Source organism: Fulvia fulva, chromosome 6 (genome assembly GCF_020509005.1).
Source record: "Fulvia fulva chromosome 6, complete sequence".
Classification (NCBI taxonomy): Eukaryota; Fungi; Ascomycota; class Dothideomycetes; order Mycosphaerellales; family Mycosphaerellaceae; genus Fulvia; species Fulvia fulva.
Genome location: NC_063017.1, coordinates 3,121,367 through 3,135,410, shown reverse-complemented (window position 1 = coordinate 3,135,410; position 14,044 = coordinate 3,121,367). Strand labels below are relative to the sequence as shown.

General features: G+C 49.5%; 4 protein-coding genes across 4 annotated transcripts; 1 reads left to right on the top strand and 3 right to left on the bottom strand.

Moving 5' to 3' along the window:
- Positions 1-1,096: 1,096 nt before the first annotated feature.
- On the bottom strand, positions 1,097-2,110 carry CLAFUR5_07209 (uncharacterized protein; the record flags this gene model as incomplete). Its single annotated transcript, XM_047906357.1, has 1 exon — positions 1,097-2,110. One exon carries the CDS (start codon positions 2,108-2,110, stop codon positions 1,097-1,099), a length of 1,014 nt encoding a protein of 337 aa, XP_047763577.1.
- Positions 2,111-2,899: 789 nt separating this feature from the next.
- CLAFUR5_07208 (uncharacterized protein) lies at positions 2,900-3,214 on the bottom strand (the record flags this gene model as incomplete). The annotated part of the gene is made up of 1 exon (XM_047906356.1): positions 2,900-3,214. The coding sequence occupies one exon, from the start codon at positions 3,212-3,214 to the stop codon at positions 2,900-2,902; it is 315 nt and encodes a 104-aa protein (XP_047763578.1).
- A 1,012-nt stretch (positions 3,215-4,226) lies between these two features.
- Positions 4,227-4,670, top strand: CLAFUR5_07207 (uncharacterized protein; the record flags this gene model as incomplete). Its single annotated transcript, XM_047906355.1, has 1 exon — positions 4,227-4,670. One exon carries the CDS (start codon positions 4,227-4,229, stop codon positions 4,668-4,670), a length of 444 nt encoding a protein of 147 aa, XP_047763585.1.
- Positions 4,671-5,081: 411 nt separating this feature from the next.
- Positions 5,082-5,507, bottom strand: CLAFUR5_07206 (uncharacterized protein; the record flags this gene model as incomplete). Its single annotated transcript, XM_047906354.1, has 3 exons — positions 5,082-5,304; positions 5,360-5,404; positions 5,455-5,507. The coding sequence occupies 3 exons, from the start codon at positions 5,505-5,507 to the stop codon at positions 5,082-5,084; spliced, it is 321 nt and encodes a 106-aa protein (XP_047763586.1).
- Positions 5,508-14,044: the final 8,537 nt, after the last annotated feature.

Genomic DNA, 14,044 nt, shown 5'->3' with positions numbered 1-14,044 from the left:
ATTGCTTACCCGCTGACCCAAGACTCCGGAACGCTTACTATCACGCTGTTGATTGTGTGAATTTGTCTCGACGCTAGCTCATGTCATTAGGCAGCAGCGGACTGCGCAATGGAACCTCTCCCACCTCCTGACCCAAAGCCTTGGAACGCTGTATTGCCATGTTGCTGATTGCACCAGATAGTCTCGGCACTAGCTCATGTTGCTCCGGAGCGGTGCCGGAGTGGTCGTGAGTGGTCGTGATGTCGCGAAAGGCAACGTCAAAAGAGCAAAGTACTGTAGTTGGGACATTCGTCTCAGACAATATACGGCCCTGCACTAGCGTCCCAGTCTTGCGGACGTGTCCTTGCAGCTGCGATGCTGCTGAACAGTCGCTAAGAAGTCTGCAGCCTTGCGTAGTCCACGATCAGCTAGGACAGCGAACTCTCCACTGGACGCTTTCTGGAGGACGCTAGCTGATGGCTGTTATTTCCTCCGGCCTCTCCGTCCCCTATGTAACGCCGTCTCTGCTCCAGCTGAAGGCATGATAGGTATGTCGCAAGCCTTCCTCGGACATCTCGTATATCATCCATTAGATTCTTGCTCCGTCGACGATCACGCTTAGTCGAGTGGTAGGGCGGCTCGCGATTCCTCGGACGCGGAGATTCACGTCGAGGTCAACTGTGGAAGTACTGCTTCACCTCGGCTGACTGGGGTCTTTCGTATCGCTTTAGAGTACAATCGAGCTGAAGTGAAATGCTATGTTGCATTGGGAGTCGTGTGAACGTTGACAGTCGCTGTAGTCGAGTGGTATGGCTGGGCTGTTATGTTGTAAGGCATGGACCGGCTGGACGTGGAGCATGGCAGGATTTACGATGCGTAACGCATCATGCTTGCGAGCTCGACTGACTCGACCTGTTCGCTACAGCGACTGTTCTTTTTGCTCACAGAGATGGCGCGGTCGTGAAAGTACATTATCGCGCACAAATAGCTATCTTCTGCTCAGCTGGGAATCTCAATAGTGTACATACCGTATGAAATGTACAAGTCCTGCAAGTGCTGTCTGCGTCCTCCTGTCTCAATCAATGCCTCGCTGCAACGATACAACCTAGCAATCTCTTCACTCAGCAGGCCCAATTCCACCACCACCGTCCCTGAGCGCATCTCCCATGTCCTGCCCATCGCCCTGCACATCTTCTTCCTCCTCTTCACCCCCACTCTGGTCATTAGGCTGATCAATTCCCGGATCAGGTATCACAAAATCCAAGCTCATGAAACCCGTCTTCCTCAATTGCACCACTCTCACATCCCTCTCCTCCCTCTCCCTATCCATATTCCACCCATCCAAAAACCTCTGCAGCTCTTTTCCGCCCTTCTTCGCGCCCGTCCAGCCCATGTCTTCCCAAAAGTATCCCGTCACCACGCCCAAGATGCTGTCAACCCACGCGCGCGTTGTGTATGGCGAAAGTGCGTTTTGTAGGATAGTGTTGATGCTAGTAACGAGCGATCTAAACTCGCTGTCCACGACTAGTGGATCGAGGATCTCAGGGTACAGGTTTGCATACTGAGGATACAGATCTCCGGCGGCAAGCCAGTCGCGTTTGACCCTAATCACTCGCGTGGTCGCGCGCTCTTCGCTATCCGGCGCGGAGTGAGGGTTGGGGTGTGGGAAGCAGGGGTGCGAGGGTCCCCATTGGAACTCTTCTGAGAGGTCATCCACGTCGCCGGCATCTTGACCATCGTTGCGGCTTCCAATTGATGCTCGGGGAGGGACGTGGTTCTGTGTGCCGGCAATGCTCTGGTCGAATCGTTGGTTTGGTCGTGGTGAGGGCGGGTAGGCGGAGAGGTCAACTGCTATGGGGATCTCGTGCTGCAAGGTACTCCGTTGTGATGCGAAGCTCTTCTTGGATCGGTGGGAGCGCATCGACTTCTGCGAGGGCCGGCGGTTGAGGGGGATGGAAGCTCGTTTCGCGCTGCTTCGGTTGCTGTTCGCGTCGACGTCGCCCACTTCGTCCTGCGGTATGGGTGGTGGTCGCGGGGGCTCCTTGTTCGTGCGAGCTGGCACTGGAGCTGCGGGCTGCGCGCCAGCATCGGATGCCTCTTGCACTCCGGCGAGTTTATGGAATGCCTGCATCGTGCGGGTCGTGCTCTCAATGCGCAAGTGTAGGCGTCCGGATATGGCTTATATCAATGTCGTGGCCTCCTCACTCTAGCAATTGATACGTGCGTCTTGCACGTCTCAGTGAGCTCAGTGTATCGTCGTCGGTGTCTCGCTGTCTCGGGAGGTGTCGAACAGAGGTGTCAGTGTGGAGCTGAGTGCGTTGCCCTGCAGGCTGCAGGGGAATCACAACTCAAACTCAATCTTGCTCCAAACATCACTCCAATGGCATCGTCCATGGCGGCAACATACCCTCCTACCCCGCGGAAGAAGAAACCTACACCCTGGGAGTATGTGCGTTCATCTGCAGTACAGTTCGTCATCGTGAATGGAGCTACTGCTGGCATGGTGTCTGGCTATCGGCGGTACAAACAAAAGCAGAAAACCCTGGATGTCTACAGAAAGTCTCCAGTGTTCAACATCAATTCAATCCTACGGAGCAAGAAGACCACAGTCGTGCTCACAGGTGCTCTTCTGTTGGCTATGTCACTACCTCGACGCCCTGTTGAAGTTGCCGAACCTTCCAACGCTGGGCGTGAAGAGCCACAGGACCTTGCTCAAGTTTGCCAAAACGTTCCTCTCCTCCGCTGGACAGCCTTCTAGCACCATTGGCCGAGATCAAAAGTTCGCCTTCCATCTGTCATGGTACAAGTAGTTAGCATGGGCTCTCGGTCTTTCGCAGGCATCGCCTTACAATCTCGGTCCAGCTTGCGGCCCCTACCAGGACCTCACATCTGTAGCCGAAGACCCGGAAGGACCATTTCACTAGGCATTGCTGGGAGTCGGAGCGGTGTGCAGAAGCGTGAAGATAACCAAGGCAATAACAACGTAGGCAACGAGCAACACAACACGAAACTCCCACCCACGCTTGTGTTCGTTCTCGGGGTCCTCGTCGTCTATATTGTCCTCTTGGAACCTGCTGCTTTGGTCGGTGCAGGAGTGGCAATACGCTGGAACACCATTCTGGTCGCATGAACCATAAGGTGGCGGCCCCGACTCCAGGTCTCTCGTGTCGAACTTCTCGTCCATCTCTGGTTCTGATTCTGGAGGATCCGTAGTCGGATTTTCTTGCTGGCGCATGTTGTGCAGTTGGCGCACGATATGGAAGACTTGGCGCTTGTGGCGGAGGTGTAGCTGTCTGGCCCTGGAGTACGAGCGACCTGGCAGAGCTCACGATGAAATCTCGCCAAGCGCGGGGAGCACAGGGTGATTCTGACGTCTCGTCAGGCGCCTCTGACACTTTGTGGGTTCCAGACAACGCTTCGAAGTTGGGAAGTGACCCATTATAGCGTTACGGATCCGTGTGACTCTCCTTCAACGTAAGGGAAACTGGTCGGATATGCAAAGCTTAAGCAGCCTAAGGTTGAGCCTGGACATGGGCAGAATTGACTCGCGAGCCTTCCACTGTGCATTGGACCGCCCCAGCAACAGCGCTTGCACTACAATTGGGCGCGATCAGCAAGAGGCTTCTCCTGTCAGCACTGTGCGAACCCTGGCAGTGGTACTTTTGCTACAATTAGCTTTTCGGGCCGAGCGACATCGGCTTGGACATCGGGATGCCGAAGTATGCTACCGAAGACGGAATCGACTGTACTCTTGAGCTTCACGAGTGCAAATGTTGCTCTGTTGAGATCCTTGGTGATTTAAGATCTTCAAGAAATTGGCTCGCTATACTTCCCCGAAGCAAGTGGCTGACCTCGGCGCCACAGACTGGCAGATTTTGAAGCAGTCGCCTTTCTTACGCAACATCTCCTTACACTGCTAGTGCTCTTCACATTTCACTCCGATGGACTTACTTTCAGACATACACGGAGACATGTCATCCCACCTTGCCACTCCATTCGCTTCCCGACAACCTACTCGCCATTGCGCCCGATATCGCGGACGGCCAACCAACTTGATGGTAACTTTAGCACATAGATGGGTCAGCATTACCTCTAGCACCACCAAAGGTCCATGGGAAGGTAGCACTGAGTTTGCCTGCCATTGGCACTATCGCGTTGCATACAATCGCTGTATTATCACTCCCCAATCGCATCTTCAGCCCATCTGCCTGCACCTCACCGCCCAACATATCATAAGTCAGCCCACCATGGTCCTCCAACCACCACCAGCAGTACACATGGCGCACGATAACTCCAGCCCACCCCACTACTCAGCACCCAACGAACAAGCCATCGAACCTGTCCCGAGTTACAACGACCTCTCCCACAATTTCCCCACCCACACCTCCACCACCCGCTCACCATCCACTGCCAAGCGAGCGCCTCCCGAAGCACTATCAAACGACCTCGAAGCCAACACTCCGACCACACTCCGGGTTCCTCCCAACTCGATCAACATCACCCCCCATGTCCTGCATCCCCGCGGCATCCGGCCTACCTGCTGTAGTCGCGTGTGCGCTGGAATTGGGTTGATTATCATTGTGGTGGTGATCGTGTTGCTTGCCACGGGAGCATTCCTGGAGGATCATGACGCGGATGAAGGAAGTGGGCTTAGGGGCAATGAGGGGATTGTGTTCAGGAGGGGTGGATAGGGTGGAGAGGTGGCGGGATCGATGGCTAGGAGAGTGTGGGGCTACTGGTACCGGGTTCTGTACTTTTAAAGTGCGATCAACCTGCCATTCGATTTTGATCGTAGAGTATGGCTGCAACTCAGGGGGTTAGGTGGGAGGAAGTGGTTCTTGGTCTACAGATTGGGCAAGAGCGGAAGCAACGCTTGGTGGTATTCTGGTTCGTTTACAGCGGTCTCTCTCTTCTTCATAGCGTATCGTACAGCATCCCAATAACAGACGAATTCTCCTCATCGCCCCATCCATCGACCCATCACGTCCCACGCTCAATTCCCCACACTCTCCGGCGCATGACACAGCTCCCTACAATAATAATTCAACTGCAGGTACCCCTACAATCAGCACTCCTACATCTCTGCGTCCACCCATCGGCGTTCAGAATCTCTCACTCACCTCATTCCCACCAATATGCCACCCATCACTCTGACACTCCAACCCATTATACGTACAATCGGGACACGTATCCCACTGCTCACTGCCTGTATTCCTCGCCTTGTAGTAATTGCACGCGCATTCCGTCTCGGCGGCTAGGATCGTGTAGTCGTCGCTCCAGGTGTAGGAGACGCTCCCGGCTGTGCCGCCGATGGGCTGTTGGACTCTGGTGGACGGGCAAGTTAGCGATGGAATCCAGATGGGTGTGGTGGGGAGAGCACCTGTCTTTGACGCAGACGCCGTAGGAGTGGAGATTTGCTAGGGTGCTGTGGAGGTGTTAGATAAGGGGCGTTGAGAGATGGGGCTTCTGACGAACTTGGTGGCGAGGAGGAGGGAGAGGACCAGGGTCGGGAGTGGGGAAAGGAGCATTGTGATTATATGATGGTGTGATAGAGAAGTGGAGAGAGACGGTTGTGAGTTAGGAGACTGATGGAGACTTGCTGCTGTGGACGGTCAGTAGCTTATGTCGTCTTCGCCATGTCTTTATCTTGCGGCAATGTAGCCCCGCCATCAGCGTGTTCAGAGTGTAAGCGAAGCGTATGCGAGGAGAATGAGGAGCGCTACATCGTCGGACTGAGACATCATATCTATGTCTCATGTGGTCATATCTTGTGGTCGTATCACTGCCATGAGCATGACTAGTCAATTACTGGTGATGTGCTAAGGGTGAGTGGACGGCTGGTCCCATCAAGGTCACACGATAAGCTGTCTCCATAGTCTATTTCGATATTCAAGCCACGCGCCGTGCTCCAAGATATAGGGTATGTCCTATGGTGACATATCTCGTGTGCGACAGGGGCGAGATCTTTAGCTGGTCCATGTGAAGGATTCGGTTGGAATGTTCACGCTTCGGTACGACTTCCTCGTAGAGCCTCGACACTTCACGATGTGTGCAGCATCTCGAAACATCGGAAGGTCATTTCATTAGCACAGCTGTGCCAGATTGCGTTGAGGGCAGCGCATCGATTGACCGCAATCCTCGTATTGCACCAGAACCAGGCTAACGAAATAAACCTCCGACGTGTCAAGACTCTGTATGCCCTGAAGCGCTTCACCTCCATATGCTCCACATCGTAAAAACTGATTAAGTGGACATGCTGTGAGACATGCTCGGCGCAGTATAAACCCGGGGAGCGCTTGCGTGGCAGGCAAAGGCTTGTGAAGCCGCGGGGGAATCGCGTGCGAGCAAGGATATAGCCCTCGTGCTACTGTGCTTGCATTAGTGGTTGCTTCTTTCCATTTTGTTTTGTTCGAGGACTGACACTAGCGATGTCCTTCGACTGCTTGCCCGTTCGCTATCAGTGTCGGTCAGCGTTACGCGACGCGCGGATCCCTTCTGGCCATCGAAGAAGGCAAACGTGTGATATATCTGCGCCAAGGAGTCCCTTCGGGCGATAAAGCAGTCAGCTATGTTCAGCAGCGCAGCCATCATCAATACGATAATCGTTCAAGTAATGGTTGGTCTCATTGGTGTTTTATGCAAAGGCTGCGCCGTTGCACACAGGCAACCCGTGAGTCCGGGGGTCGGGAGTGATTTGGCTCCGGGGTCACGCGATTTACTCGTGTCTACTGTCTAGGCGTCTGTACGCCTATGCACAGATCCTACGCCCCCTATGCACAGTGGGGCTATATCATTGACGCTCGGGCTGGCTGTCGGCTCGAGGTTGAGCCACATTGCGGAGGAGCGACTCTAAACCGCGGAGAGACATGCATTCCGACAGTCATATCAGCCGCGTGTGCTCCACTGTCCCAATATAGCAGGAGCTCGTATACTCATCCCAGGTCCGGTTCGATCGCTCAATCTCGTGTCTCAATATCGTCCTCAATATCGGTGTAGTTAGCGTGTTCAATATCACTGTCGTTGCCAAGGCTTATCTCACACGAAAATGAGGTGTGTTCGATAGCCCAATTATCGCTTCCAATATCGTGTGAAGCGACAATATCGGAACAACCTCAAGGGATTCACTAACAGCAGCTCTGCAGTAAGTTGCTCACCCTTCCACCTGTTGTTGTACACGCTTCGATTCAACCGGCCGAGCGACATCGACAGCTGATACTCATTCACCATTCGAGTCACCAATATAGCAGCTATTCTAACGTTGCGTCTGGCAACACGCCGCCTCAACAACACACGCCTATCCGAATCCAGTGTTGGCTCCATTCTTTAGCTCCAATGTCATGACATTGAGAAAGAGAGCCCTCAATGTCGAAATCTCGGAGAATAAGCAGCGCTATACTACATCAAGGCAACCAAGCGAGAAAGAGATTGCAACACGATATTGGTGATATTGAGGCACGAAAATGAGACACGGCATTAAGGGCTATCGAACACACCTCAATGTGGTGTAACGGACACGATATTGAGACACGAGATTGAGCAATCGAACCGGACCCCAGTCCTGAGCGTCGTGTGGTGTCTCACCAGCGCCTGAAGATATCGAAGCATTAGGGCCTGTCCATTTCACCCTGCAATCCGGGTGCAGGATGGGTTTGCAGGTTGAAATAGACGCGCCGGGCATCTCCCCTACCTAACCCGGTAACTTGGTAAGTGCAGATCGAAATGGACAGGGTCAAAAATCGACTTCGTAGTTTGGAGCAGCACTTTGTGCATTTTGCCTACCGGAAGACCTGCTCCGAAATTTTGCGGGGAGAATTTGAAAATACAAAATCTACCTTTTCGCTACCGTTTTAAACTACGACGCACTTTTAATCTACGGCCCGGAGTATATATAGTCTAACTTACTTATAGCAATGTTCTAAATAACGATAATTAGGTTATATATTATCTTATCTTCTAAACTTCTTATAGTAGCTATAACGTAAAGTACTAGTAAGCTAGGAATACTAGTAAGCTAGAAATTGTGTCTTAGTATAACCAACTTCTTAATTAGGTAGATAGATTTGTCGATCCACTATTCTAGGACCCTATTCGGTCTATTTAGGTATATATCTATTATTATATACAAAGGGAAACCCGAATAGGTAGAAACCCTTCCCGCCCCTAACTACTCCTTATCTAGATTAGCTTTCCCTCTAAACGTACGTAGTCTATATTACTACCCCGTTAGCCCCCGCTCCTAGCCGGTCTCGTCGCGCTACGTCGTATCCTCTCTTCCTATACCACTCCTACTAGGCGGTACTATTCTAGCTAGCCCTTCTCTAGTATCTAGTTCGTAATACGCCGTAGGTCCTTAGCGTTGTTAAGAAGTGCCCTAATCGTCCGGTTCCTCGCCTTTACTATCTACTCCCCCCTTCCTAGCGACTACCTCGGACAGACGAGGAGTACGTACCGTACGTTCTAGGAGCGATAGCCGTAGGGGTAGCTAGTATTCGTATATTCTAGAACCTTCCTCTATAATAGGTACCCCTAGAGGCCGATGTGTTCGCTTCGTAGTTAGGTTACTATACTACTCTATACCCTCGTAAGGCGGTAGTAGATAAGCTTCGGGGGGTGCTTAACCGCGGATTTCGTAGCTAACTATTCCTTAGGTTATCCCGCTAGCTAAGGGCGTCTACTATACCCTATAACCTAGTTGTTCTACCTCTCTTTCTATAGTTGCTCTATAAACGATTTCTTACCTTCCTATTATATTACTAGCTATTCGTCCCTTACCCGGTAGTTCGGCTCGTTTCCGGGTCGATTGCCCTTATACGCTAGTACTAATTCGCGGGCCCTTACGACTATACTAGCGATAACCTTCTATACTAGGTACTATACCGACTTGCCTAAGTAGGAGGTCCGTAGTCCCTAGATATATAGGTCGATCGGCGGTATAGCGGTCTCGTACTTAAGTATCCTCGTTAGTATCGACTTATATACCCCGGTAACCTTCCTTAGGCATTAGTTTTAGATCTTCGCTAGCGGCGCGACGAGTCCCTTCGATAGGTAGGCCCTCTCGCCTAAGGACTATACTTAGCTACTATAGGTAAGGACTAGCCGTATAATAGCCGTATATAGAAGTCGTAACTACCAAGAGTCCGCCCCCTATATAGACGTAGTAAGCCTCTAGTATAATGCTATATTCTATTTAGCTTTCCGTAATATTACCTATACGTACTTCCTCTACCGTAGCGCCGGGTCTACCTATAGTCCGAGGATCCTAAGCTAATTTGCCGGGTTAGTCGTAAGCCCCTATATCTAGATAGAAGCTTATATATTATAGAACCGTAGCCGGCGCGTAAAGTGTATTAGATTGTACTTTTCTAGGGTAACCCGAGCCCTATACCTCCTAGCCTAGTCCTCGTAGATCTTATGCTTCTCTTCTAGTAGCCTATAGTTCTCCTTAGTCGAGGAAGACTACGCTAGGATATTTATATCGTCTACAAAGCCGCTCGTAGCGGTGTTCTAGGATTCTAGGGCTAGGAGTAGCGTCGCTATAAAGAAGAGGAATAGAATAGGTACTAGCGTTAAGCCTTACGGGATTCTAGTATAGACTACTTAAAATAGGCTTCTATACTAGCCGACTAGGATCGACGTGCTACGGCTTTAGAGGTAGGACCGTACGAAGTTGACAAGCTACTTAGGGAGTCCTTTCGACCTTAGGATATAGAGTAGCCGCGGGTATAATACGTAGTCGAAGGCTCCCGATATGTCTAGGCTAAGTAAGGAAGCTACCTTGTCCCTATTCTTATACTAGATAGCCTTTACCTAAGAGGTAATAAGTTCTATCGCGGATAGCGTCGATCGCTATAGGCGCGTACCTATCTAGGTGTCCGGGAGTAGGGAGTGTTCCTCTACCGCCTCGGAGAGTCTCGTTATAACTAGCTTCTTAAGCGCCTTCCTAAGAGTATTAAGGAGCGCAATTGGGCGGTACGACTTCACCTACGTATAGTCTTCCTTTTACGGCTTACGTAGGACCACTATCGTCGATTGTTTAAATGCTATCGGGTAGTATCCGGTCTATAGGTAGGCGTTAAAGATCGCTATAACTACTAGGGCTAGTTAATCTCTATACTTCTTTAGTAGCTCGTTTAGGATCCTATCCGGCCCCGGGGCTTTCCTCGCCGGTAACTTCCTAAGTATAGCGGTAACTTCTCCCTTAGATATATTCTATTAGACCGCGATACTAGGGGCTAGGGGAGTAGAGCTATTTATATCGCTTAGATTAGCCTCGACTAGGGGCGGGAAGAACTTACTAGCTAGTAGACGCGCCTTAGCCTCGGGGTTACTAACCGGGCTACTAGGCGATTATAGCGCTAGGATAGAGAAGGAGAGGCTCTATATAGAGTCCTATCGGGCCTATTTTACTAGCTTCTATATCCTCGCTAGCTTATCGGCGATTTCTTCTACTATAGCTCTCTAGCCGACTACTTTCTCCCTCCGTATTATAGCTTTCTTCTATTAGTATACCTCCCTATATACGTTCTAGGCCTCCTCGCTATAGCTACTCGTCCACACCCGGCGGGCTCTCCTTACTTCTCTTACTACCGTAGTGTACTTCGGCGTCTAGTATAGTTTAGACTATATCGTTAGTTAGGTAAGCGGAACGTAAAGTAAGGTCGCTTTTCTTATTACGTCTATTAACCCTTAGACTACCTCGTCTATCTCGTCTTTACTATTATATTACTACTACGCGATCTAGACTAGCCTCTCGGAGTCGTCTAGGTATACCTAGATATTAGCCTAGTAGGCCTTCCCCTAGTTTAGCTTAGGGGTTCTCGCTAGTATATATTATATCTATATCGTAATAGAGGTCCTAACTAGTATATAGTCTAACGACGCCTCGAGCTTATGTTCGATCCTATAGTAGGTTACCTTATAGTAGTAGCTATCTAAGATCTAGGAGAGGTCGATCGTACCTTAGAGTCCCCCTCTCTTCTAGGTATATAGGTCCTTCGGGGTATTAAGGGCAATTACGTTACTCGCTATCAAGTCGATTACTTCGTCGGCTATAGGGTACGGCTATATAAGGCTTTCCTAGGAAGGGTAGTATATATTAAAGTCTCCTACTATAATATAGTACCCTTATCTCTTAAGCGTACTATCTAGGTATCTATAGACCCTAAGGTCGCGACTAGACCTCGAGGCTAGCGGCTATATATATACGTTATATATCTAAGTAGTACCTATATAGAGGGAGGTAATGTCTCCCCCGCCTTCTTCGTCCGCGTAGTATACTACCTCCTAGTCGGATTCTAGTATATCCTTACTAATATAGAAGTACGTACGGGGTCTACCGTCGCTTCGTAGGTATATTGTATAGCCTAGTAACTTATAGGTCGTTAGTCTCTTATAGTACGGGTTAATCTATAGCTCCTAGATTACTAGGATATAGTAGATATATAGATAGATTTGTCATTCCCCTGTTCTAGGACCCTATCCGGCCTATATAGATATATATATATTGTTATATATATAGGGAAACCCGAATAGGTGAAACTCCTTCCCGCCCCCGACTTCTCCTTATCTAGATTAGCTTTCCCTCTAAACGTACGTAGTCTATATTACTACCCCGTTAGCCCCCGCTCCTAGCCGGTCTCGTCGCGCTACGTCGTATCCTCTCTTCCTATACTACTCCTACTAGGCCTATATACTAATTAGGACCTCTATTACGATATAGATATAATATATACTAGCGAGAACCCCTAAGCTAAACTAGGGGAAGGCCTACTAGGCTAATATCTAGGTATACCTAGACGACTCCGAGAGGCTAGTCTAGATCGCGTAGTAGTAATATAATAGTAAAGACGAGATAGACGAGGTAGTCTAAGGGTTAATAGACGTAATAAGAAAAGCGACCTTACTTTACGTTCCGCTTACCTAACTAACGATATAGTCTAAACTATACTAGACGCCGAAGTACACTACGGTAGTAAGAGAAGTAAGGAGAGCCCGCCGGGTGTGGACGAGTAGCTATAGCGAGGAGGCCTAGAACGTATATAGGGAGGTATACTAATAGAAGAAAGCTATAATACGGAGGGAGAAAGTAGTCGGCTAGAGAGCTATAGTAGAAGAAATCGCCGATAAGCTAGCGAGGATATAGAAGCTAGTAAAATAGGCCCGATAGGACTCTATATAGAGCCTCTCCTTCTCTATCCTAGCGCTATAATCGCCTAGTAGCCCGGTTAGTAACCCCGAGGCTAAGGCGCGTCTACTAGCTAGTAAGTTCTTCCCGCCCCTAGTCGAGGCTAATCTAAGCGATATAAATAGCTCTACTCCCCTAGCCCCTAGTATCGCGGTCTAATAGAATATATCTAAGGGAGAAGTTACCGCTATACTTAGGAAGTTACCGGCGAGGAAAGCCCCGGGGCCGGATAGGATCCTAAACGAGCTACTAAAGAAGTATAGAGATTAACTAGCCCTAGTAGTTATAGCGATCTTTAACGCCTACCTATAGACCGGATACTACCCGATAGCATTTAAACAATCGACGATAGTGGTCCTACGTAAGCCGTAAAAGGAAGACTATACGTAGGTGAAGTCGTACCGCCCAATTGCGCTCCTTAATACTCTTAGGAAGGCGCTTAAGAAGCTAGTTATAACGAGACTCTCCGAGGCGGTAGAGGAACACTCCCTACTCCCGGACACCTAGATAGGTACGCGCCTATAGCGATCGACGCTATCCGCGATAGAACTTATTACCTCTTAGGTAAAGGCTATCTAGTATAAGAATAGGGACAAGGTAGCTTCCTTACTTAGCCTAGACATATCGGGAGCCTTCGACTACGTATTATACCCGCGGCTACTCTATATCCTAAGGTCGAAAGGACTCCCTAAGTAGCTTGTCAACTTCGTACGGTCCTACCTCTAAAGCCGTAGCACGTCGATCCTAGTCGGCTAGTATAGAAGCCTATTTTAAGTAGTCTATACTAGAATCCCGTAAGGCTTAACGCTAGTACCTATTCTATTCCTCTTCTTTATAGCGACGCTACTCCTAGCCCTAGAATCCTAGAACACCGCTACGAGCGGCTTTGTAGACGATATAAATATCCTAGCGTAGTCTTCCTCGACTAAGGAGAACTATAGGCTACTAGAAGAGAAGCATAAGATCTACGAGGACTAGGCTAGGAGGTATAGGGCTCGGGTTACCCTAGAAAAGTACAATCTAATACACTTTACGCGCCGGCTACGGTTCTATAATATATAAGCTTCTATCTAGATATAGGGGCTTACGACTAACCCGGCAAATTAGCTTAGGATCCTCGGACTATAGGTAGACCCGGCGCTACGGTAGAGGAAGTACGTATAGGTAATATTACGGAAAGCTAAATAGAATATAGCATTATACTAGAGGCTTACTACGTCTATATAGGGGGCGGACTCTTGGTAGTTACGACTTCTATATACGGCTATTATACGGCTAGTCCTTACCTATAGTAGCTAAGTATAGTCCTTAGGCGAGAGGGCCTACCTATCGAAGGGACTCGTCGCGCCGCTAGCGAAGATCTAAAACTAATGCCTAAGGAAGGTTACCGGGGTATATAAGTCGATACTAACGAGGATACTTAAGTACGAGACCGCTATACCGCCGATCGACCTATATATCTAGGGACTACGGACCTCCTACTTAGGCAAGTCGGTATAGTACCTAGTATAGAAGGTTATCGCTAGTATAGTCGTAAGGGCCCGCGAATTAGTACTAGCGTATAAGGGCAATCGACCCGGAAACGAGCCGAACTACCGGGTAAGGGACGAATAGCTAGTAATATAATAGGAAGGTAAGAAATCGTTTATAGAGCAACTATAGAAAGAGAGGTAGAACAACTAGGTTATAGGGTATAGTAGACGCCCTTAGCTAGCGGGATAACCTAAGGAATAGTTAGCTACGAAATCCGCGGTTAAGCACCCCCCGAAGCTTATCTACTACCGCCTTACGAGGGTATAGAGTAGTATAGTAACCTAACTACGAAGCGAACACATCGGCCTCTAGGGGTACCTATTATAGAGGAAGGTTCTAGAATATACG